The 14,097-nt window shown below is 44.1% G+C and overlaps 1 protein-coding gene across 15 annotated transcripts in view; it reads right to left on the bottom strand.

The window, feature by feature from the left end:
• The window catches only part of Ikzf1 (IKAROS family zinc finger 1), a 101,524-nt gene extending 88,463 nt beyond the window's left edge, over positions 1-13,061 (bottom strand). For 10 of the 15 annotated variants that reach the window (XM_069996006.1, XM_069996004.1, XM_069996003.1 and 7 more), the window contains exon 1: positions 7,967-8,085. In XM_069996006.1, the coding sequence (XP_069852107.1) occupies positions 7,967-7,994 (28 nt within the window). In that variant the 5' untranslated portion in view covers positions 7,995-8,085. The other 5 variants (XM_069996005.1, XM_069995994.1, XM_069995995.1 and 2 more) reach the window with 4 other exon arrangements.
• Positions 13,062-14,097: the final 1,036 nt, after the last annotated feature.

Consider the following 14,097-nt stretch of genomic DNA (forward strand, 5'->3'; position numbering starts at 1 on the left):
AAAGAAAACTTAGCACAAAATGAAGAGGGAAGCCTTGAGGGTCCTAAGGGCTGTCAACACTCACCAGATTCACCCTGGTACTCTTAGCAATGCCCTGGATTCTGTGCCCCTGCTACCAAACACTTACAGAGCCCTTTTCCTTTTACATGGAAGCCACTCAGTGTTGTCAACTAGGGAACAAAATTTAACTTTGATAAAAATCTCAGTTTAAAAGAAGCCTACATTCAATTAAAAAGAAAAAAATAATACATCAGTTAATCCTCAAAGCAAAACAGTGGTGTGTTGTCCCACACTTTCACCAAAATGGAAAACAACAACAACAACAACAAGATCATTCTCCCTCTAGAGAGAGAGAAGCCAGCAGGAATAGCCATTTCATAGAAACATACCGTGATTTCCTACATTGCATAGGGAACCTGGACAAGTTCAGGCAGGAGCTAACCCAATCGATAGTAGAAAATCAACAGTATCAGCAAGCTCACATTCCCCTGCACAATTCCTATAAACATGAATGCTTTTATTGTGTGTGTGGAGCAGGCCGTTCAGAATGTGGCACAAGGGGAAATAGATGTGAAGATAAGGGCGGATCAACGTGGCCAAGGCTGTCCAATGCTGGCCCTCTAGGAGAAGAGACAGAAAAGTTTGTATTATCATCTACCATTCTTCCAAATCCCTTCACTTTCTACCTGTCTTTTTCTCCTCTGATCTCTATGTCATTCTCTCTCTCTCTCTCTCTCTCTCTCTCTCTCTCTCTCTCTCTCTCTCTCTCTCTCTCTCTCTCTCTCTCTCTTGCCCCTTCCCCTGCCCTCTCCCTTCCCCTATCTGCTCTCCTTTTGATCAGACAGGGATAAACAGGTCTTACGTTCTTCCTTCCAACTGGTTTCAATTCAAATGAGCCAACCTATCAGTAACTGTACAGAAGAAAAGCAAGAGACAGGAGAATAAACACACACAGGCCCTCAGTCAGTACAGGCCTCTCTCATTGCAGGCAGGAAGGACAGAGATACTGGCTCTGGGAGGCTTCCAAGACTCCTGGTTTTGATGCAGCCTTGCCTGAGCCATACTCTGCACCTTGCCTTTCTTCCTTCCCCACAGAGGCCATAGAGGCCAGGTGGGAACCTGGCTGGTTCCAGAAGAGAAGCATCCAACAGCCTTGGGCAGTTGTTGATTCCAAGTGAGGAGCCAGGGCCAAGCTTCTTTGGAGAGAGCCCATTTCTAACTGGAGCAGCAAGCAAAGGGCTTGATAGTCTAGGGAACAAGCAGGGCCACTACAGGATGACTCTCAGATACTCTGTCAGCTTTCTCCAGTGTACATCTCTCTCTCAGTGCTCACTCAGAAACACAAGTCCTTTTCCAAAATTCTCACAACCCATCAGACATGACAACTTTCTTATTTTTCAAGCTGCCCAAGTGTATGGGATTTCAGCATTGCTTAAGCATGTGGCATGTCAAACTTCCTGAATACAGTTCTCAAGGTCAGTAGAAATGAACTTGCTCACTGGGTGCTCACTGTACTTGTAACATGCTTCCAAACTTCTTTTCTTAAGTAATGGTCCTAACATCATCTTTGTTTTGTTTGTTTGTTTTGTGTGTTTTCTAAGCAAGTTCTCTTCCCTTTCCTCATACTGCAGAGGGAATTATTTGAGCCAGTTGTATTTCATAACATTTCTTGGTGACCTAGAACATACTAAGGAAAGGCAGAAAAGCAAAGGGTCCTGATATCAGCCCTTTCTAATTAGTCAGCTTATCAAAAGTCTGGTGTATAAGAGGTAATTGTTAGATCCCATGAAACAAGATGGTGGATTTCCCCTGTGCTGTCAATTTTATTGGGAGCCCAGCACTGACTCTGAAGCTGAAATAACATTCAAATACCTATTGGTGAAATGTGTACCGGGGCTTGAACTCAGGGACTTGGTGTTGTGATCCCCTAGCTTTTGTGCTCAGAGCTGGTGTTCTGCCACTTCAGCCACAACTGCATTTTGGCTTTTTGATGGTTAATTGGAGATAAGAGTCTCCCATACTTTTGCTCCCTGGGATGGCTTCAAACCATGATCATCAGATCTCAGCCTCCCCAGTAGCTAGGATTACAGGTGCAAACCACCTGTGCCTGGCTTCAATGTGTGTCTTTAACCCTTCTCATTAAACCTGAGGCTTCAATATTATTACTTCCATTCTCTAGAAGAAAAAGCTGAGGTTAGGACAGAAGTAGCTTGTCCAGGGTCATGTGTTCAATGAATAGCAGAGTTTAGATTAAAATGGTTATTGGATGACAAGAACCCCTCCCTCCCTCCTTCTCTCTCTCTCTCTCTCTCTCTCTCTCTCTCTCTCTCTCTCTCTCTCTCTCTCTCTCTCTCTCTCTTTCTCCTGTTGTAAAAACCTTTATAGCCTAGTGCAGTGATCACAAAATCCAAATTTTGGGGATACAAAAATAAAATGATGCTCCTTATAGTTTATCAGAAAACAGGGTGTTCTTTGTAAAACTCTACCACCAAGGCAAACTTCTTCACAGAATTTCCAAAGCATAGTTATGTACAAGTTATTTGATCAAATGAATGCTCTGGAGGCTTTTCAATCAGGTCAAGTGAAGCTGCCTCTAGGCTACTTTGGGTCTGGCTACCCCTTAAATATTCAATGGTGCTTATTTTGAAAGTAGTAAGTATGTCTAAGGGACACGGGCCAAGCCTACAATCTATCAAAAAATGTCTTAGGTCACCTGTCTTTTAAGTGTGGGACAAGTCTTTTTATCTTTGCACTAGAAGATTTTATTTTTGGAAAATCTTTCCTATCATCATGAATTACACTGTATCTTCAAAAAGGAAATGTTCCAAGAGAAAGCCCAGGCACATTCAAAGTCTTTGTATCTAAAAGACTTGCTAGGTTTGTGATAACAATTTGACAAAACAGGTTGGGAGAATATCAAACACTTCCTCACACTGATTTCATTTCAGAATCTTTTCATTTTTCAGAAATTAGCTGCCAATCTACAAAGCCTCATGATTTTCTCTTGAGCTTTGCTAGTGCAAATCACAAGGGGAAAACAACAATAACAACAACAAATGAAATAAACCAGCAAGCTTTGAACAGAAAGGACTCCAATTTGGCATCCACCCTGCCCTTCTCCTACCAATCCAACTGCTGAAGAACACTGAAGCAGAAACTTCTTCAGGGTAAGTTTAATACGCAGTTAGTTTTATCTGCATCTTCCCCACCCCTATGGGCAGGAACTGAGATGCAAAAGAAGGGTCAAAGGGGACAGTGAGGAAGCTTTTCAGAAATTCAGATGTAAACTATGTCTGTAAACCATCTGAAAGTCACTTTATTATTTTTTTGGTCTTGTTAGGTAGCCAGGCTGGCCTAGAACTTTCAAGCCTCCTGCCTCAGCCTCTGGGGTCCTGCGATGGGATTACAGACATGTACTACCTACCGTGCCTAACTGGAAAATCTTAGAAAAGAGGCATTTAAGTAAGGTACCAGTGGTTTAAATGTCTTTTTATTAAGAAATCCAGTGGATTACAGTTTGAAGCCAGCAGGGGCAGAAAAGTCCAAAAGATTTTGTCTACAAAGAAACCAACAAAAAGCAGGCATAGAGGTATGGCTCCAATGGTAGAGTACCAGCTAAATAAGCATCAAGCAAGCCAAGCAAGCAAGCTAAGTGAGCAGTAGGCCCTGAGTTCAAACCCCAGTGTCAGGAAAAAGGAAAAGTAAATAAAGAAATATTTAAGACAGAAAGGAGTACTTAAAGAGTCAAATTGGATTCTTGCTCTCTTTTAAACACTGTAGTTTTCAGACAGAGAATATTTTAAAATGCCACACTGGAGCCACTTGTCTAGAAATGAGGTGTAAGAAAAGAAGACATTATAGGAGAAAGGTTGTTTTAAAATTGAAAATAAAATGTTGAGCTAATAACTCTTTCTGCTGACATAGTTGCTGGGCCCAGAGTAAGGGTCTAGCAGTGTCCTGGGGTGACAATCCTATGAATCTGTGCTCCCTCATGGGTGTGCCCTGTTCACGTATAAAAGAAAGGTATCCTGTGGCACTACATGTAGCCTCACATCACTTACAGTAACCAAAGGGGAGGCACAGACTCACATTCCATCATCAGCCTCAACTTTTTCTCTACCATGTCTCCAGAGTTGGGCCCCTGTCAATGGCCACACCCTAAGTAGCTTCCTCAAGTCAAACTTCATCACATAAGGACACACACACACACACACACACACACACACACACACACACACACAAAGTTTAGAGTCATTTTCTTCTACTCTCTTACTGATTTTTGAAAGATCTTCATGCATGTCCAGGAGCAGTTAAAAAAACTGCAACAGAAATGAGATCACTATCTTTAGACTTCAGCAACTGAGTCCAAAACAATGATCTACAGATAGTCCCCCAAAGTGCAGATGGTTTGTAATTACTATAAAGTGACACTGGAAACAATTTTGTGTCTCTATGATTCTAAGTTCCTATCAGCTTTTACTTCTTAAATACAAGCTTAACAATATTAATGGATTAAAAGAAAAACAACTTTCAAGACAAGATGATGTATTAAGCAACATAATATCTTGCCCTATTCACAGTAAAGCTATTTTATTGTGCAAGTAAAGAATTTCTTGTGGGTATTTTAAATCCTAACAATGTAACTGTATCTAGTAGAAAAAAACCCACTGCTCCAGCCATAACATTTCAAAAAAAAGAGGCGGGGGGTGACCCTTGGGGCTTGTGATACTGAAGTTTCTATAAGGCCATTCCATTTCAATTTAAAAAGGGCTTATGTAAGTTTATTTGGAAATAGGTATATTTTACTTAGACACAAATGAGTAAAAACATGAAGATCCTCGTATGGCCATCCCTTTTTTTGAGAACTCATATCTGTATACTTAACAACTTGAACTGAAAGGTCATTTTTGGTTGCTTTGCCCACTGAAGATCATTTGTTAGGTACTATAAATTATTTTGCATCTTAGTTACGGCCTTGTTCATCTAGCTGAGAAAAGATCTACAAAATGTAGTTATAAACACAAAGGAAAAAATGTTCTAGATGAAATATATTGCAGGGCTTATGGTGACACAACTGTTTGTCTCTTTTTCTCTTAGTTTTACTTTATTACCTTTAAGTAGTCATACAAAAAGGTTTCAATTCACCACGTCAGTTTATGATTACAATGCATCTTGACCAATGTCATTCTACCTTTTATTCTTTGCACCATACGAGCTGATCTGGCCCAGTCTGCACACACTGAGGAGTATTTAGTCTTTGCTACAGGGAAGTGAAGGAAGCACAGAGGTCCTGTTTGGTGTTTTCTAGTTAGCACAGAGGAGCATGGCCTTAGTGAAAGCTTTCTTCAATGGACTGGAATTTTGAGCTCAGTTCTATTCACAGCACTCACAAAAAAGTACCAACTATCATCAATTAAAGCAAGGTAAGTTTTCTATAAAAAACAAAAAGCAGCCGGGTGCTGGTGGCTCATACTAGTCATCCTACCTACTCAAGAAGCTGAGTTCTGAGGATCATGGTTCAAAGCCAGCTTGAGCAGAAAAGTCCCTGTGAAATTCTTATCTCCCATTAATCACTCAAAAACTGGAAGTGGTGCTGTGGCTCAAGGGGTAGAGCACTAGCTTTGAGTACAAAGAAGCTTAGGGACAGTGCCCAGACCCTGAGTTCAAGCTCCACGACTGGGAATAAAAATAACACAAAACCCCACCAAAACCCTCTGGTTCACATTTCACATCTATACTCATAGATTAAAAAAATTAGGTTCCTTAAGCCATGGCTTGCTCTTTCAATGGTTTTGGTTTGCTGGATATGCATTTTAAAAGTTCATTCTACCTTGCAGAGGTTCAGCTGAAGTCAGATCAAGCTATGTCTAAGAAAGGAAAAGCAGTCTGATGCTGGTGGCTCACCTCTGTAATCCTAGCTATGCAAAGAGATCCTAGAATCCTGGTTCAAAGTCAGCATGGCAGACAAATCCATGAGACTCTTATCTCCAATTAACCAGTAAAATGCCAAGTGAGGGCAAGAGGCTATGAGTTCAAGTCCCAATGCTAGTACAAAAAAAAGAAAGAAATGGAAAGAACCCAACAGATGTATTAGCTATATAAAAACTGTTATAGGCAAAATAATACTAGTGACAGAAAAAACATCATTTTTATTTGGTCAGCTGTATTTTTTTTTCCAGTTGGATCATATTAGCAGGAAAGGTCTAGATCTTTACTGTATAGGGCGTGAGTTGAGTAATGCCATCCTCAGCCTGGGGATGGCTTCAAGATGGACAAACTATCAGCATGCTATGCCTCATGGAGCAAGATCCATGGAAAACATGGGAGTCTGCTCAATCAGGCAGAGCTGCCTGGACAATTTCTGTAATCCTTCACCTCTGGCCTACCCTGTCCTCATACAAACCCAGGAGGCCAGGGGTCATCAGTTAAACCTCCCCAAACCTTACAAGTTCCTCATTTTTTTCTTTTTTCTTTTTCTTTTGTGGTAATGCTACGAAAAATTGGCATATCCTTATTTATAAGCTGGCAGAATCAAATATGTGAAAGTTCACTTCAAGCATCATACTCAGACATTTTGGGGGCCCTCAAATAAACTGGCATTGTTTATTTTAATACTTCACGCTTCCTTTATAGCAGATTTCACTCCTTTTAAAGAAGCTCTGCCTGTTTTAATTAAAGAGAAAAAAAATTTAAATTTAGGCAAACACATACAACCTCATAGTAAAGCAGGAATGCACTCACAGAGGAAAAGTACTAGAAATTCCCAAGCTATTTTTAAGTGGTAATTAACCACTTGATCTTTGAGGGTCTGAGATAATTAGGAGGAAGTTGGAATTTAATGGAGTGGGATCCACAATTTATCAATATGTTTCTATAGTAAATCTCTTTGAATATCACTTTAATTTCCTACCTTACACAAAACTCCCACATAAACAAAAAAGAAAAGGTCACTTTTTCTGGCTAAAAGTAGGGCTCACATCAGGGGGTCGATGGCTTTTTCTAGTTTCCACTAAAAGCATTGAGCACATTTCAGAGTGCTTCAGAAGTAAGCTAACAAAAGGTCAATTCCTCATTTTCATATCTTCTAAAGATTCTAAATGAATCATTTTCCCATTAGGTCCAGGAAGGTATCTTTTGTGGAATTTGCTTCAAATTTGTCAGTGAAAATGTGATATAATAACAAGCAATTCACCAAAACCTGCTATGTCAAAATTCAGAGTAGAACTTTTAGTTTTGGTAAAGGACTGTAGCTCACATTAGATTGCTATTTCCAGACACTTCCAAAGTAACAGAAAAGAGCATAAAATGTACATTCCAGTGTATGATCTTGAAAATGGAACACACAAAAAAAACATTCTTTGTAGTTCTTAGTTATTTGAATAGTCTGTCTAAACCCCATCCATGAAACAGAGGAAGAAAGAAGGTAGGGAAGCTGCGAAGGGGAAGAGGAAAGGGAAAGGGGAGATGACTAGAAGGGAAAGGGAAGGGGAATAAAAGAAGGAAGATAAGACAGACAATGTCAGCTCCCTCTTTATACTATGCTAGAATTCATCACCCCTCACCGTTTTCGTTAAGTTTGGGTATGAAATGGCGGGAAGAGAGTCAGATTTCCTGAATAGATGAGTTACTTGCTGAAGAAAAATGAATCACTACACACTTGAGTGAGAAAATATGAAGAAAGCACTTTTGCACTAATTAGGCCCCATTTTAAGCAATTTGTTAAGCTGTGGCCTGGTGCCATAAGCCATCAGGAGGTGGAGCATGGGGCCACCCCAGAAAACAGAATGTGCAAATGGAACCTAATGAAGCTCTCCATCAACCCAAGACAGTGAGCTGATACAGGCAGGGAGGTATCAGGGAGATACTTGGTGTATAGGCTGCCGGCCACAGAAACACCAGCAGGAAAGAAGAAAAGACACACTGGCTATTTCAATCCATGCTAGAAACCAAATCATGTGGCACTCACCAACAAATTCGGGCCTTCTGGAGGCCATACAAAAGCTGCCTCTTCCACACAAATCCAGGCTTTGAGACCCACGCTGCTCCAGCTCTGAGTCCCCTATGACTAGCTGCCTGGGAGGGGCTCTGTTACCTGGTGGTGAGGCCTCAGGTCCCTTCTCCTCTTTCTCAAAGGTCCAGCCACTGCCTTCACAGGCCCCTGGGGTGCAGAGAAAGGTGGGAACAGATATGCAAAAAAGGAGGGAAGTCGGTCTTTTTTTCTCTCAGGAGAACACACACACAGGAAGGGAGCGCGAGCTTCCTGTCTTAACCAAAATGAGTTCAGAAATTATTCGGATGTCTGATTTGTCAGGTTTGTGATGGAAAGGGGTGATCTTTTTAGTCAACAGGAATTATGAGTTCCCCAAAGGCAGAGAATCCACAGGAAAAAAGACACAGGGCTAGGCCTGTAAAGACCAGTGGGCTCCACAACTTGGAATTAGGGAGAGGGGTTCTGTCTGCTTTTTAACACAAGACACCTCTGGCATGTACCACTTTATCACAGACAAACAACAGGAGAACAACTCAATGGAAATAATTTGCCAGCTGTGGGTAGACTGGTCTCAGTTGCTTTCCTTCTGAGCCCTTCTCAGAAGTAACCACCAAGCCAGGTGCTGGTGGCCCAAGAGGCTGAGATCTGAGGATTGTGGCTCATAGACAGCTTGGACAGGAAGGTCCACAAAACTCTTAGCTCCAGTTAAGTCCCCAAAAAGCAAGAAGTGGAGCTGTGTCTCAAGTGGTAGAGAACTTGCCTTAAGAAAGAAAAAGAAAAAGAAAAAGAAAAAAGCTGAGAGACAGTGCCTAGGCCCTGAGTTCAAGCCCTAGTACTGGCACACATAGTGTTTGGTACCCATTTACAAACTTTCTGCAAACCATCTTCTGTGGGCTGTTAGATTTCATTTGTGAACATACAGCATTACACCTCTACCTGATGAAACCATATATTAAAAGTATTTGTTAGAATAAAATCATCAACAATGTCAGACAAAAGCTATTAAAGCAATGGCTCTGAAAAAACCTTAAGAACATGAATATATATTGGAGAAGATAACTTGTGCTATCAAGCCTTTTATTAAATAGTGGACACTAGCATGAACGAACCACTCAGGTCAGCAACAAAGTCAAAACAGTTTGGTTGCTGCTGTTCTAATTTAATTGGGGGCTAAGACCCACAACCCCCATTTCTTCCTGACTCTTCATCTGTATCTTAAGAATCTCTCTTTCTCTCCTTCCCTTTCTCCTTCCTCTTTCGTCCTCCTTTACCCTGTATCTGTGTACATGTGTATATTTAATTCTGACTCAACATTTCTAAGAGTTAGGGATAAAAAATGTGCAATGTGAATTTGAAAGCAAAATTAAATCATCTCTTTCGAGAAGTAAAATGACCTCATGTCTCTTCTCCTGTGCCTCTAAGGAAAAAAGCCACTTGTTACTTTAGCATAATGTGGATTTTCCCCCCTGTCAAGTGGAATAACTTTACAATGTACATAGGAAACTAAACAGCTCTAAATTCTTTACAAATTGGAACACGGAACCAGATGGGGATTGTGTTAACAGTCAGCTCTGGCTACAAGCAGGATCCACAGGGCCTCAAAGCACTTGGTCATTTTAGAAGCAGATAGCAGAAATCAAAGGTTTAAAGACTCCAAAAGAGTTTTGGTTTGCTTTCTGTGAGCTGTACCCACTTGTGTGAATCTCCCCTAGAATATGAAATTGTTTGCTAATTCTCAAGACTAGAAACTAAAACAAAACAAAAAATAAAAACAATACTAAACTGTGCTATACTTGATGAATCTTGGCTAACAGAAGTTACTTTACATAAATGCACAGAATTAGGCACACACTCACCCTACAAACATCATCTATGCCCAAGCTCACCTATTTCACATAGAGAAAGCCACTTAGTTTTAAGAAAATACACAAAGAGGATAAATAAAATAAAGATGGAGCTTCATTACTCAAGTCAGGTGTGTCTGATGTTGAAACTTCTTTGCTGTCTTCCTACCTCTTCTCACTCGATGCTGTGTGTGTGTGTGTGTGTGTGTGTGTGTGTGTAAGGATATGCACGTGGGTGAATGCATGTATACATGCAATTTATCTCCTAGATATTTATAAGTACAATTGTAGTATATACATGCACATACATATATGTATATGAACCTCTCAAATGACAAAAGTTTTGTCATTTATAAATTGACAATATGCTAATCACTTAACCAAATAGGAAACACACCATTCCAAATCAAAGGAAAAAGAAATACTCCAAATTAAAGGACACTAATCTTCTGGTCAGGTCAAGAAAACCTGGTGACCAACATGCCTGTTGATTTTTAGGTCTCTTGGCTAATAAATTCAACTGTGATCTTCATTTTTCAACAAAGGAAATGGCTGCACAGACGGCCACAGTTTGCCTTCTCTTTGGGAAGCATGCACCAACTTCTTAAAAGGGTCACACATAACACACTCACACTTTAATTTGTAGTCTCTCATGATAGTGAGCTATTATTGCTAGAACATTCCTGAATTTGGGAGATGTACTTTTCCAAGATTTAGCACTCTGATTAAAGCATTGATACATTAAACAAAGCACCATGTAGTTTCTAAATTCCAGGCTTCAATTATCATCAGGGACAGAAAGCGGAAGAAAACAAGACTATCTTTTTAATTCAGTAAAAATTTTGGTTTATCTGCTCTGGTGGATCTCAGATCTAGAATTTTATCCTCATGTTTAAAAAAATGTAAAAACAGGTGTTTTTTTTTAAAATGTGACATTATTCCTTATGTGTCTATGTCCAGGTTATTTCTTTATCATGTACATTACAGGGTGTCCAGGTTATTTCTTTAACATGTACATTATGGTGTGTCAATGTAAGTAGGTGAATCTTTCCAAGGAGGATATTTATTCCAGTTTAAATTTTGAGTCCTCCTACAAAATAATCTCATTTGTAACGGAAGCAATTCTGACACCTCCTAATGAAAATAATACTTAAATTGTTACTTAAAAAAAAAACTCAAGGAAAAGATGAATCCAATTAACCTTATGGCACAAACATCTCCACACAAAGACATTCAAGAGGGCTCTGGTATTTTCTTGTAGATTCTGTTCCCCTCTCAACTCATAACCAAGTCCCCAAATCACCTGGGATTTCTATGAAAGTTAAAATAATTATACATGGCAAGTATTTTCAACTTCCATAAATTTTCCTCTTTTATCAGAAGTTGATTTGACTAGTAAAGAGATATTCCTTTTAACAGCATTTGAGTTCTGGAAGTTTAGAACAAAGTACCTTAAAGGTTTTTTTTTTTTTTTTTTTTAATGTTGTTTGCCACAGGGAAGGAAATTATGCATGAACAAGGAAGCACTCTGGGTGGGCTCCAGCCTCTAGAAAGAATAGAAACTGCATTTGAAAACTGTGCTGCCGCATCAGACCTTATGGACTAGCTCCGGTTTTGCCATCGCTAAAAGCCAGTGTCTCTACATTAAGAGCAAAAACAATGACACGCGCACGAGATTCCTTGGGAATCACCAGTGATGCTGGACTTTTTTTTTTTTTTTAACTTCAGTAAAGTGCAAGTGCCCTGTCGATTTCCCTAAGAAGGTTTCATTACCCCGGAGCCCAGCCTCCAGCGAGGAAAAGTACTAAGTTTTCAAATCCAGCATCATTCTTGATGTGCACAAAGCCCAGCACACTCAGGACCGTATAGTATAAGAGAACTGCCCTCACTTTGAAAATCAGGAAAGTCGTTACAAATGGCTTTATAAAAAGCCGGACTTCTGCTGCCATTCCTCTCTATACGTAGACATAAAATTTAAATATGACCAGGAGCTAGAGCATGCTTTTGGAGGTGTCAGCGAAAATGCTAAGAAGTGTCGGTCCCCTCCGGTGCTGGTCCTGCAGGGCCTGGTCCTGCGCACCTGCAGCCCTAGCCTAAGGTTTATGCAGGGAGGCTCTGCCTAAAAGTCAAAGCTTTTACTCTTTTCCAAAGGGAGAGGCAGCTGAGCGACACCAACACTGGGAATTTCAAATGCTACCTCCTCGTCTTTCCTTTCCTCCTCCTCCTCTTTTTATTAAATCAAACCAGTTACCCCAAGTATTCCTGCTTAAATTCAATTCGAAAACACTCACGTGGACGTGTGCACCTCACTTTGGGGCCGAGACTGATCCTCGGGCACGAAGAGCAACCTTTGGAGCCGGGGCTCCCTCTGCCCTGTTGGGTTAGCCCAGGTCGTCCCGGACGGCCCCGGACAGCGTTTAAGCTGCGCGGGGACCGAGGGCTGTGGCCGCAGTCACCGCCCTGGGCGCGAGCCGCGCAGGCACTTGTTAGAGTACCCGGCTAACTTGGCCGCGGAGCTCTTCCCAGCTTTCTTTCACAATGACTTCCTGAAGTTGCTCACTCGCATTGTTCCCCATTTCTCTGCCACACTCCCCGCCCCAACCCCCCACCCCCCGCCGGCGGCAGTGGCTCCGACCTGGCTTAGCGCTCCAGGTCCTCCGGCCGCCCCGCGCGCACAGCGCCGCCCGCGGGCGGAGCACCTGGCCAGTCCGCGCGCCGGCCGCCCCGCCGCGCCCGCGCGTAGCCGCCGCCACCTGCAGCCGCCCGGAGTGGCGGGTGGCCCCAGCGCGCTCCCCGTCTACACGCGCTCCGAAAACTTTAGGGTGGCGCACGCAGTCTCGCCTCCTTCTCTACTTGCCCCGCCGCCCTCCCGGCCCCGCGCACCAGCCTCGGTCGCCTCTTGGGCGGGCTGTTCCGGGACACTGATCGGGGCGCGCCCGCAGGGCAACGCAGGACGCGAAGAGGGGCGCGCGTCGTCCCGCCCCTGCCACCGGTTCCCCCGCTCGCCAGGCGCCGGTCCCCACTGCAACTACGGGACCTGCGGGACCGCGCGCGCACAAACTTTGCGATCGCATCGGGTTGGGGTCCCGTCACCACCCCCTGGCTCTCCCGACCGCTGGGGTGGCGGCGGGCGCGGGGCCGTACCTGCTGGCGCCGCCGTCGGCTGCAGCCCGCTCGCCCGCGCCGGGCCCGCTCGGCGCGCCACCGCCACCCCCGCGCGCAGCGCGCCCGGGCCCTCCCCTCGCCGCCAAGCTTCCTCATTCCAGCGCAGCATCACGCTGAAGTCCGCCTCGGGATGCGGCGGCCGGCGCTCTGCCCGGTGGCCGGGCAGCCCAGCTTGGCGGTGATGCTGCTGCGGGACCAGCGTTTAGCCGGAGGGGCGCGGCGCGGGCGGCACGTGCGGGGCTGCAGGCAGGGGGAGGAGACCGCGCGCCGCCCGGCCGGCACCCCGACGCGTGTGGTGTAGCTGCTGGGTCGCCACACCCGCATGCTCTCCCAGTGGGGGGACTCAAAGGACTGGGGACCCTGGATGGCATTTGCCCTTGTGTCTGGGAGCGCCCACTCTTGGCCCAACCCATGGCCCTTAAAATTGGGATCCCTTGGTTCCCAGGTTCGGGCTCAGGCCCCAAAATACAAAGGCCCACCCGTGGGGGTGGGAAAAGTTGATCCTCCGCAAGTGAGGAGAAGGTGCAATTCATTTTCCCAGACAACCAATGGAATACCTCTAGTGTCTCTTCCCTCCCACCTGCGCAAGGTAGAAGTTAGGATGGCGTCTTCCATCTTGGCCTGTGTGCACCTGCAAGTGTGGAAGAGTGTCTGCCGAGGATATGGCAAGGAGGCGATCCTGCTACTCCACTTCCCGCACTTGGCACCGCAGAACTCTCCCTAGCCTGCACGACACCCAGTGCCTGGGCTGAAGCGAGACTGCTTGCCTCTGACAGTGCATCCCCTGGCACTCTACAAGGAGCCCCTCATTCTGATTAGCTGGGCTCCACCCGACAGCGCTTGCAGTCGGAGCACAGAGGAGGAATGTTGGGTTCCACACCAGTCTCTGGGTCCCGGCCCAGTTCGAGAGGAGAGGACCCAAATTGGAATGATGTGGCCTTTGCTCTGCCTGGCTTGGAAGCCTGCACATGCACTCAATAAGGCAGGCAGGCAGGCAAGCGGCAGTGCCATGGAAATTGGGAGGAGGAAGGTTCTGTGGCCCTCAAAGAGTAGGATGCTCAAGAGGAGAGCCGGCACAGTTCTGCCAGGAGGAGAGAA

The sequence above is a fragment of the Dipodomys merriami genome, unplaced genomic scaffold (genome assembly GCF_024711535.1).
Source record: "Dipodomys merriami isolate MVZ:Mamm:240054 unplaced genomic scaffold, mDipMer1.0.p SCAF_5, whole genome shotgun sequence".
Classification (NCBI taxonomy): domain Eukaryota; kingdom Metazoa; phylum Chordata; class Mammalia; order Rodentia; family Heteromyidae; genus Dipodomys; species Dipodomys merriami.